Source organism: Eriocheir sinensis, chromosome 45 (assembly GCF_024679095.1).
Source record: "Eriocheir sinensis breed Jianghai 21 chromosome 45, ASM2467909v1, whole genome shotgun sequence".
Taxonomy (NCBI): domain Eukaryota; kingdom Metazoa; phylum Arthropoda; class Malacostraca; order Decapoda; family Varunidae; genus Eriocheir; species Eriocheir sinensis.
This window is the reverse complement of record NC_066553.1, coordinates 13,547,396-13,559,508: the sequence shown is the minus strand read 5'-3', so window position 1 is coordinate 13,559,508 and position 12,113 is coordinate 13,547,396. Positions and strand designations below refer to the sequence as shown.

The following is a 12,113-nucleotide window of genomic DNA, read 5'->3' as shown; positions in this document are numbered from 1 at the left end:
TGTCGTCGTCAATTATGGTGTAGTCGAGCGGCGTGGAGATGGGCAACAGGCACTGGCGTAAACGCGCCGGGGGCCACGGCAGTCAGAAAGTGCATCAAGGGAACTGCGTGTGAAGGCGCTAGCTGCCAGCGTGCCACGGGCCACAGCCGGTTGAAAAGTGAGGGGCGCTGACATGTGCCAGGTGCCACGGCAGTTCGTGAGAGTACAACGAACTGCGTGTACTATAGGCGCTGGCACGTGCCAGGGGCCTCTGTGGCTCGGGGAGTGAACCAGTGTTCAAAAAGGCACTGTAACACAACACTGTACGCCTAGTAGGTAACACTGTGACACTAACTGTTGCTGAGGACGTGCTGCACTGAACTGTTACTGGACACACTGCACTGTACACAAAGATCCACAAGAGAGTAAGGTAATCCAAGAGGGCGGTGGTAGATCCAGGAGGCGGTGGTTAATCCAGGGGGCAGCTAGTAATCCCAGTGGGGTGTCACACTGTGTTTGCGTGTCTCTATGAGTTTGTGTGGTGTGTGGTGGCGTATACACTGAGTCTGTATTAAGCCGGTGACACATTACGCGGTTTTGCCGCGCGGTTTCGCCGCGCGGTTTCGCCGCTTTTTGGACAACACACACAAACAAATTGGAGGTGTCACACTAGCCGCGCGGCGCCGCGAAACACGGAAACATGCTGCGGCAGAACCGCCCTGCCGCGCGGCCGCTTCCTGCCGCGTTTGTTGACAAAACACACACAGTTCAGTGCATGCGGTCACACTAGACGGTTTTGCCGCGCGGTCGATGTATCATCATGTTTGACATCGACTTGTTTATTCAATGTGTTCAAGAGAGGCCAGCTTTGTGGGAGAAGAGTGCCAAAGATTATTCTGATAAAAACAAGAAAGAAAAGGCATGGTTGGAGATAGGAGAAATAATGTACAGTGACTGGCATGATCTGGATCTACTGGGGAGAGATGTGAAAGGTAAGACAATATTTCTTCTTATTTATTTCCTATAACTACTAAGACATTCCATTAGGTACATATTATTTTTAGTAATATAAGTTGTTGTTGTCATAACAGTAGTAGCATCAGTAGAAACAGCACAAGCAGCAGCAGCAGCAGAACCAGAAGTAGTACGTAGTAGAAAAAAGAAGAAAAAACTTAAGTAAAAAAAGAAAATCTCTCTCTCTCTCTCTCTCTCTCTCTCTCTCTCTCTCTCTCTCTCTCTCTCTCTCTCTCTCTCTCTCTCTCTCTCTCTCTCTCTCTCTACTCGTGTGTGTGTGTGTGTGTGTGTGTGTGTGTGTGTGTGTGTGTGTATATATATATATATATATATATATATATATATATATATATATATATATATATATATATATATATACATTGATTACCATACACAAAAGACATTATAGTTTAGTACATGTGATTCTTCTGGAAATGCACTGCCCCAGGACCCATGAAATATTCAGCAAAGCAATCTCTAGTTGCTAACCCTCTGCCCCGTGGGAAAGGTCCAAAGTCGTTTACATCCACACATGGATATGTTTCACCATCTTCAAAGTTAAATCCATCTCTCTTTCTAACAAAGTTGTGCAGAATGCAACAAGCTTTAACTATTTCATAAATGAAATCTGGTTGCACTAGCAAAGGAGTGTGAAAAATCCTCCACTTATTTGCCAAAATCCCAAAAGCACACTCAACACTACGTCTGCACCTAGAAAGTCTGTAATTGAACACTCTTTTTATTGCATTTAATTCACGAGATGGATATGGTCGCAGAAGATTGGTAGAAAGCCTAAATGCTTCATCTCCAACCATGACAAAAGGCTGGGGAATTTCATTGGCGTTTGGCAAACAACGAGGAGGAGGTAAATTTAAAGTGTTATTGTACAATTTTTTCCCAAGAGGACTGTCACGAAACACTGTAGAATCTCCTTCCTTTCCATAAGCACCAACGTTTATGACAACGAAACGTTGGTCTGCATCTGCAACTGCCATCAGCACCACAGAAAAAAATTTCTTGTAGTTAAAGAAATTTGATCCTGCTTCAAGGGGGTTAATGCATCTTACATGTTTGCCATCTATGGCACCCACACAGTTAGGAAAGTCTGTTTTAACATAAAACTGATTGGCAATGTCCAACCACGTTTCCTCTGTGGGTTCTGGCATTTCCATTTCTTTAATGTGAGTCCAAATAGCTTGACAGGTTTCCTTGACAACCATTGCAATGGTAGATCTTCCAACGTAGAACTCAAACTGAAGGCTTGAGAAGGAACTTCCAGTAGAGAGATACCTGCAGAAAAGAAATGTATTGGCTAAAGTTTGCATTTTCTTAATTTACTTATTCGATGAAAACAATAGAATAGAAACAATAGGTTATAATAATATGTATGTTTGAGCTTGTAGCAAATGTTCACTTTGCAATAACAAATTAAAAAAAAAAGCAAGATTTGAAGGTATATGCTTAAAAAAAAAAAATTAGGCTACGATTTATTTATAATTATTGTTATTAAGCTTCTAATTCGCCACAAACTTCATTAACATAGACAGCCTATTAGAGTTTTACCTGTTCTTTCCAAGATCAATGTACCTTTAAATATAAATTGTGCTAGTATAAGGTAATATGGTAAATTAATAGGCTACGAACTATATATAATAAATATTATTATTAAATATGGAATTACGCATATATAAAAAGCCTAATCATGATTCTTTATAATTATTACCACAATAATATAGAGTAGCAAATTTCTTATTATTCTAATTCTTATTATTCTAATAGAGCATTTTATGTTCTTTCCGAGGGTAGTTTCAGAATTTTAGTACCTTGAATAGTAAATGAGATATCGCGAAATGTATCAACGCTAATAGCAGAAAAGAAAACTTCGCGTTAGTATTATTTTAATGTAGAGGAGTTTGACTCTAGAAAAATTACACCGCTTCCTTTACCGCTTCCTTATATATATATATATATATATATATATATATATATATATATATATATATATATATATATATATATATATATATATATATATATATATATATATATATAATTATTTATTTATTTATTTACTTAGTGTGTGTGTGTGTGTGTGTGTGTGTGTGTGTGTGTGTGTGTGTGTGTGTATATATATATATATATATATATATATATATATATATATATATATATATATATATATATATAATATATATATAAATCAATAAATAAATAAATGGAATACTTTGCCACTGCATTACTTATGCTCTGTTGTTTTCTGCTTTTCACAGTAAAGGACATGAAGGACAAGTGGAAAAACATCAGAGACAGCTTTGTGAAACATGAAAAGCAGGGCAAAAGTGGTGATCCTGCAGCCAAAAAGAAGAAATATATTTATGCAGACGCACTCAGTTTTCTACTGCAAACCCTAGAAAAGCGAAAAACTTCAGGAAACGTGGAAGAAGAGGTCGATGAAGAAAAACATCAGGAGGCAGTAAGAAATGTGGAAGATGACACAGAAGAAAGTCATGCCGCTAGTGCCCTCAGTTATGTTCCACAAACTAAGTACCGCCAGCGTGCCAAAGCTAGCATCACCCCTTTCCAGAATGAGCTACTGAAGAAACTGAGTGACACCTCCAAGCAGGACGAAATGGATGTAGACAAAGCATTTTTATTTTCCCTTCTGCCTGACTATAAACAACTTAATGCTGCTGATAAATTTAATTTCAAAATAATGAATCTTCAGTTTTTTGAAAATATAAGACGAACAAAACATACACAAAACATGCAACCAGGACAAACACACTACACTACCACATTTTTCACCTCATCCTGCACAGGGACCACTTCATGTGTTGACACCATCACAACACATGCAGATATCATCGCCTGCACAAATACCATCTCCTGCACAAATTAAGCCGACAAACGGATGTCCGATGGATATCCTTCATACATCCGGTTTGTCCTCCTGTGCGGACATGATTCGACAAATGTGGACGGTACGGACGGGACCTTTTTTTGTCCACATTATCCATCCTTTGTCCACAATGTCCGCCTGTCTCTTAATCCGTCTAGAATCCGGAATATCCTCCTGAGTCTGAATCCGCCTAGCGGCCGCACTATCCGCCTGTTCCCGGATCCTTCTAGCGTCCACAACAGCCGTATGCGTATGTTTCCACCTAGCTGCCTCAACGTCCGCCTGATGACGGATCCGTCTAGGATCCGGTACATCCGCCTTTGTCTGGAATATCCGCAATATCCACTAATCCCTGATCAGTCAAGGTCTAGGCTAACCGTGTAATTTATTTTAAATTTTTACTGTGTAAGCTATAGTTTCAGCATGTAGTCTGTGTAAATCATAATCTATGTTTTTAGGTTGTTAGTCTATAACATTTAACTTACAACTGGTATTTGTATTCCAATCACTAGAAACTCATCCACTACATCCGTAAATAAAATAAAGTATAAGATATTCCACTTAAAATATAACAAAAAGTAAAAATATTTCACTTATAGTTTATTTCATAATGGGAATACTTTATCAACTAAAGTCTTATATTGATGAGACCTCTTAAAGGTTAGACACCAATTCCAGTTGCAGTCATGCTACAAAGTTTGTTGACATAATGCAAATAATAATAATAATAATAATAATAATAATAATAATAATAATAATAACAATAATAATAATAATAATAATAATAATAATAATAATAATAATAATAATAATATCTAGCTCACTTTGATAATTATTGGAATTGAAACTGATTAAAACTATATTTTTCTTTATTGTCACAAAAAGATGCAGTAACTTTACCATACTAGAAATTACACAACATCGCTATAACTGCATTGACATAGATGCCATTAAAGGTTAGTATGAACGTTAGTATGCCAGAGCGATACTGGCGGTTAGTATGTTAGTTATATAGAATGTGTTAGTAAAAGAAAAAAAGAGGCAGAGGAAGTGAGAAATATGTGAATAAGGAAGAATTAAACATTATGTCATTGCAGTACCCGAGATTACTGATACATTAGGACTTAATACATTTATTCATCATCAGAAAGCGTCGAGTTTGCATCCGATACACCACTCCTGTCGCTGTCACTGTTTGCTACAATACTGTCTACGTCTCCATCTGAGTCACATGGGCCCTTATCTAAATTACTTGGAGAACCTCTAGATATAGTGGTATCTGTGCTGTTTGAGGCAATAGCAATGTCATCACGTATGTTGTCTGTAACAGCGTTTGGTTCACCATTTCGTCCACCTCGTGTTTTCTTTGCCCGAGGCGTTAAACGGAAGCCAGCTCGGTCGCTTTCTTTCCGCAACGCCTCGGCAAGGTGTGTGGAGGCGACATTCTCGTCCACCCCCCAAATCTTCATCACAACTACCATGATGATTCTGACGAAGCGATGAAGTTCGTCTTCCATGCTACGTTTTCTTGGCGAGTGCCCCTTGAGACAGTAGTGCACCCAGACACTTCTGGGGGCTAACTTGTGGATAAGCTGTCGAATGCAATGTGTCAAGCCACGCTTCGTCCCAGCATTTGGCTTGGAGCACAGTTGCAAAAAGGCCTTCCTCAGTGCCATCCTGTGGGATTTGTGTGGCTCAGTGTTGGCCTTCCCATCGAAGAAGTGTGAGTGTTTAGCCAAGATCTGCAAAACATAAAGGGAGAGATTTAATTGCATGCATCTAATCTTAATATTACTTCTGCTGTTTTGTTTGTCACACACACACACACACACACACACACACACACACACACACACAAACAAACAAACAAACAAACAAACACACACACACACACACACACACACACACACACACACACACACACACACACACAAACAAACAAACAAACAAACAAACAAACAAAACACACACACACACACACACACACACACACACACACACACACACACACACACACACACACACACACACACACAAAGCTATACGTACCGATGATAAGGAGAGGGAACGTCTGGCTTGTGATATGGCCTGAACTTGACTGATGCAAACTTAAACGGCCGGCGCCACGCACGGTCCACCGAGGCCGAGATGTTGCGACCTGCCTTGACCTTGTAGTAGTAGTAGTAGTAGTGTACTGTTGCCTCCAATTTAATAGTGTTGGGGGGGCCACAGTATTGTGTAGTAGTGTTGAAGTCGCTGCCTTAGTTCCGTAAATATACTTCGTGGATAAATATGTACATGTATATACAGGTTCCGAGAGAGGAGAGGTGATACGCTCTCCGTGAATGCTGGGTGAGTTCTGCCCCGATGGGGGGAGGAAGGCATGGGAAGGAATTAGGGTAGGGCGAGGATGCAATCTCAAGGGAGGTCATTAAAGTGAGGTGAGGTGACCCAGGTGTGGCAAGGCGAGGCTTAGCTAGAGAACACGTGGTGGGACAAACCACGTGATGAATATATATCAATACATAGGAAATATACATCATACATAGTACAGTAGTAGTAGTAAGATTGAATAACGCAGTTACTGCTGTTGTAGAGACGGGCCATGAGATTACTCCCTCGCGTAAATCACAACTAGGTAAATACACACACACACACACACACACACACCTCTTCTGCTCCCATATCCCATCTCTCTCTCTCTCTCTCTCTCTCTCTCTCTCTCTCTCTCTCTCTCTCTCTCTCTCTCTCTCTCTCTCTCTCTCTCTCTCTCTCTCTCAATGCATATGTATATAATAAATTATGAATTCGGTGAACGCGACATAGTGGTAGAATACCATTATTTTGATCGAAAACGTATTTGTGAATTTGGAAGAAACAATAAGTGAAGGAGAGAGAGAGAGAGCGAGAGAGAGAGAGAGAGAGAGAGAGAGCTGCATGGCTCACCCATGGGGCCCCTTGTTATGACTGGCTTAGATGGGTGACGCCAGCAACCCTCGGAGGTCAGGAAGGTCGCGGTGGCGCGGTCATTCCTTTCCCGTCCATAGGCAAACATGAATCACCTACTTAACATTTTTCCCTCAAAAATAAAAACTCTGTGGTTCCCACGTACCCACCTTCCCTCGATATCCGTCCCTTGTTCGTACATGTCGACACCGTCGGCCGCAGACTATGCAAACGCTGTAAAGATGCTGCAAGGACTAGCGTCCACCAAGAGTCCATCATGTCCGGCCATTCCAAATTTCTTCTATCAACATTTTCATAGTACGTCAATATCATATGTATGTTTACCGTAAAGTATAAATTTTATTAAGTCCACATTTCTCTACTATCCGCCTCGGACGTACAAAGGACTGTAAACGGATAGAGCGGACACCTGTGGATGATGAATGGAAGGTGAAAGGACTAGTATCCACCAAGTGTCCATCATGTCCGGTCATTCCAAATTTCTTCTATCAACAATTTCATAGTCAATATCATATTTATGTTTACCGTAAAGTATAAATTTTAATGCAGTAAATCCACATTTCTCTATTATCCGCCTCGGACGAACAAAGGACTGTAGACGGATAGAGCGGACACCTGTGGATGATGAATGGAAGGTGAAAGGACTAGTATCCACCAAGTGTCCATTATGTCCGGCCGTTCAAAATTCCTTCTATCAAAAAACTTATAGTCAAAATCATCTGTATGTTTACCGTAAAATATAAATCTAATGGAGCGATTCCGAATTTCTCATTTATTCCACCTCGGACGACCAAAGGACTGTAGACGGATAGAGCGGATACTTGTGGATGACAAATGGAAGGTGAATAGACATCCGCCCCATGTCCGTGGACGTCCACTGCCGGCACCTTCTCCCACAGAAACACCATTTTCTGTACAAACATGCTCCATACAGTCACCATCTCCTGTGCAAAATCAAACTCCTGCCCAATCAGAACCAAAAGACACTAGCTATGCTCTCACAACATTTACACATCTTTAAATTATTCAAATCCTCAAAAACTCTCAACAAATACTGAATATCTAGCTGCTTAAATAATGGAATGCCTTTTTATTACTTTTTTTTCAGTTTCGAGAAAGAACAGTATATGCTTAGCTGCTTTAAAAGGAAGATTTCTTGACATTTCAATATCGGATATCGGAATATTATTTTATTGATATATCTTAGCTACCATAACATTACAAAACTTTTTTGCAGCACAAATAAATCTTTCTATAACATTACCATTTTACTCACCTTAGTGTAATTGTCAATCGTTCCTCTGCAGATATTGCCCTCCTGAACCGGGTGTTTTGTTTGGAGATGTGGGGCCTGAGAATCTGCAGTAATTCATCAAATGAAGCCTTGGTCATGCGGTAATAGTTAAAGAACTTTTCATCATAGTTCCTTATACTTTCATAGAACTTCTCAAACTTTTCACTACTTTCACTTTCAGCATGAAAAGGGTGAACCCAACTCCTCCGACATGTGGGCTCTTTAAGTAATCCTTCTGCCTCTAGGACACAAGCAACCGCAACCTTGAGCGACAGCATGGCTGCTGGAGGAAGACTGAGCGGCAGAACCGCGCAGTCTGACATGGTACTTGTTCAGCGGCGCTGCCGCCCTTCCCCACCGCGCGGTTTCGCCGCGCGGCGAAACCGCGTAATGTGTCGGCGGTGGGCCAGAATAGGCGCTCGTGCACCCCCCCCACAACTTGACTTCACTATGTTTTTCTGAAGCCTTATCATGTCCTGAACACAAAATCGAGACTTAACAGGAAAAAAGTTGGGATCCACTGTGTGTGGTGGGCCGATATGTGAGGGTACCCAAAATCGGGCAAATTGCGTCAGTTCCGCGACTCGATATTTTCTATATTTTCTCTTTGCTATTACTCCACTTGTATTTATTGTATAAACATGGTTATGGTGTCAAATTAAAGAGAATTGAGTACTCCTTACAATGATGTATGATATTTAGAGGTTGTAAACATTTATTGTAACTGCAAGATCATTTGTGTGCGGGTACCCGCCATTTTGAAACAATTTCTCCAGATCTGTGTTAAATTTTCCCACCATATTCTATATGACATTACAATGCTTGAATTGGACAAAGAAACATCATTTGTTTTTAATTTTAAAACTTAAAGAAGAAGAACTGCCCTTTAAAATGCTGTATCACATGTATAACTCGTATACAATACTCATCACACAAAAAAAAAACACTCGTACCCGATTACAAAAACAAGAAGTGAACACTCCGTTTCGACACAATTTTTTGCAATTGACAGTGGTTCTTAATGAAGTTAAGAGTAATGGTATTTTCAACTTTAAACACTTTTCAAGATTTTGTGATATGACACTAGCCATGTATGTCCAATTGCGTTTAGTCTTCGTCATTGTCCGACACATCAAGGTCCGAGTTCACGTCATCGACGTCTTCAACGTTGTCATCATCATCTTCACTATCATCCCCAGTTTGTAGACGAACATCAGCCAGCTGAGCAGGAATATCCTCTCCTTGGAACCAAACTGGTTGCAGATGCCCATGTACCAATCTCCATCCATGTTGTTCTGGATCTGGGATGTCTGGGTTTGGTTGATGTGCCGACCGCCATATTGCGACTTGGTAGTTTACTCGGTTGACATGTTCTCTGAGTGTTTTCTTACAAGGAGGGAGTGATGACATATCTACATTTTTCAAAGATTCTACCCCTCCTTTAGAGCAGACGTCATTGATTTTTGTGTACCGGACAACGTTCACATCCCTAAGGCGTGGTTTTCCGTAGACAGCACAGGTGAACTCTTCCAGTTTTTGATGCAGCTGTTCCGACACAGACCAATCAACCCCAAGTTGGCTCAGCGAGTGTTCATATTCTGGTGATTTCTGGATGATTTTGAGTGGCTTCACTTTTCCATGACCTTTCAGTGCACTTGTGGTGTCACAGCCAGTGAAAGCATGCAATGCGAGCAGTGCTGTACAGTGTGTCTGTGTGTACTCCTGCGCCATGTCCGTGATGTTCACTATCTGCCGTTTGTTTCCAGTGCCAGTGTCGAATAGAACCACGATATCCTGGAAACTCCTTGCATAGTGGAGTAGCAGGAAAAGAATATCACTGTCTGGGCTCTTGACTCTGGCATATTTGTGTCCTTGTCTTTCCGCGTACTCGATGTACAGAATGATCCTCGTGTCGGTTTCTTCTTGTTCTGAGTGCAAGTCGACTATTTCTGTTACGGTGACATTCTTTCCGTCTGTGGAGGAGAGAAGGTAAGCTTTACCATGGGCAAAGAACGTCAGTTCTTTCCCGCTCATGTCTGCTGCATACTCCTCAGTGCTCCACTGTGCAAGTAGTAGATCTATCAGTTGGTTTTTGTTCTCATCGTTAGCAAGAAATGCTTTCCAGTCGGCTGGTTTCTTGGTTGAAGGACCTCCTATGATCAGCTTTTCAGAGACGCCTCTTCTTCGCCGTTCAGTTGACTTGACGGATACTTCTTTGTATGTGTCTGTGCTGAATACACAGTCTCCATCTGGCAGCATATTGAATATCTTTCTACAGATCTGTCGGAAATTCCCGGGGACTTCAGTGAGGCAATAGAACAGCACATTACCATCCACTATGGTCAGCGTCTCTGTGATTGGAGGAAGCGGGAAGCTTTCTTTGTTCTCACAAAGTTTGTGCAATGCCTTAGACTTGTCAGTCTTGACCAGAAAGTGCCCTGGGAGTCCGATGCTATAGGGTATCGTTGTCAGAGGGTAAGCCATGAGATCTTTCAAATCCAACTGTATTCCCTGTTGCTGGGATTGGACCAAGAAGTAGAAGGCGCTGTTCGATTGTTCCTTGTATTGCATCATCCGATTCTGTGCTGCGTTTAGTTTGACCTTCTTGTTGATGTCCTCGAATGACTTCAATTTCAGGGACTTCACAGGTTGGAAGAAGTCTTTCCCAGTTTCCAAGCGAGCCGCCACAAATTCTTCACGTGCTTTCTGTCCAGCTTTCTCCGCGTGCAAAATATCACTGGCTATATTCTCAGGGACTACGGCACCCGACGACAGAACAACCAATAGCTCTTTCATTTCCACATCGAAGGGATTCGTGAAGCAGCGAAAAGCAGCAAGAGCTTGTTGCACAGTCTTCTCACTTTTCCTTATTTCTGCATCAGTCAGGTCCCGGTGTTTGGTTTTGCTCGAGTCCTCCTTCTTCAAACCTGCCATCTGAAAGGTCACGTCGGCATACTGAGATCTTGCGTGCGTTGTCCTCACCCATCTCTGATAGGCATTGTAATTGGTCAGAAGACCAGTTACGCCAACTCCACCAGACCTTGACTTCGCGTGACGCATAAACGTTTCCTCCATAGTCTTGTCAACTGGGGCGCGGTTCCCTGGTATGAAGGATCGTTCGACACTGATGGCACCCAATTTCAACAAGTGAGTTGCTCCTGGGTGGGAATTCTCTATGTTTGCGAGATATAGAGAGAAGAAGGTCAGGTACCTTGCATAGTTATGTCCTCCGAATGAAAAGAACAAATCTGCCATCATGTGCATAGTATGCGCATAGAGATGGAAATTGTTCTGCTGCACGGCCTCCAGCAAGGACTGCACCAGGGAGACATGGTCCATGTAGGACATCCAGAAGGATGCAGTTTTCCCAAGGCTTCCATCCCGAACTTCCGCACGAAAATCCATGTAGTCCTTGATGTACTGATCAAGACTCTCCTCCTCCAAAATTGCTCCGATTGTGTCTGGATTAGGACATTTCAAAAACGAGTCGAGCTTCTGAAGTGCATCCGGCTTCAACGAAGCGAAACAGGAACCTTCTTGTCTCTGTTTGTGGAACTTTTCCAGGAGTAGTCGTTCAAGTGCCTCTTTTATTACTTTGTGGCAATGAAGCGCTCTCTCGTAGTGTTTGCCAGTCAAGACCCCTTCCAGTGAACCAGACGCAATAAGACCTGCTTCAATGAGGACATCAGAAAACCCGGAGCCTCTCAGCTTCTTCCCAATCATTTTGAAGTAAGCACCGATGAGATGAAAACTGCCGATCAGAATAATGTGCTTGTCGTACCACTCTGGTTCGCTCCAAATCAGTGGATAAGCCTTCATACAGACTCCTAGATCAAATGTGGTTATCACATACATTTGGTTGACCTCACTTGTTGCCTTTTCTGCGCACTTCAAGCACTCTGCTACTGTTTTGTACTCGATGATGGGTTTGGGAATGACGGGATAGTAGTCAATCGTAGT

The 12,113-nt window shown here is 41.7% G+C and overlaps 1 protein-coding gene across 1 annotated transcript; it reads left to right on the top strand.

Moving 5' to 3' along the window:
• Nucleotides 1-556: 556 nt before the first annotated feature.
• On the top strand, nt 557-3,892 carry LOC126980801 (uncharacterized). The gene is made up of 2 exons (XM_050831085.1): nt 557-971; nt 3,264-3,892. Exons 1-2 carry the CDS (start codon nt 800-802, stop codon nt 3,890-3,892), a joined length of 801 nt encoding a protein of 266 aa, XP_050687042.1. The 5' UTR covers nt 557-799.
• Nucleotides 3,893-12,113: the final 8,221 nt, after the last annotated feature.

Bases quoted from the DNA above. Each gene is read 5' to 3' on its own strand.
- LOC126980801 (XM_050831085.1), top strand. From the start codon at position 800: ATGTTTGACATCGACTTGTTTATTCAATGTGTTCAAGAGAGGCCAGCT. The intron at 972-3,263 runs GTAAGACAATAT...TGCTTTTCACAG, and splicing joins ACTGGGGAGAGATGTGAAAG to TAAAGGACATGAAGGACAAG.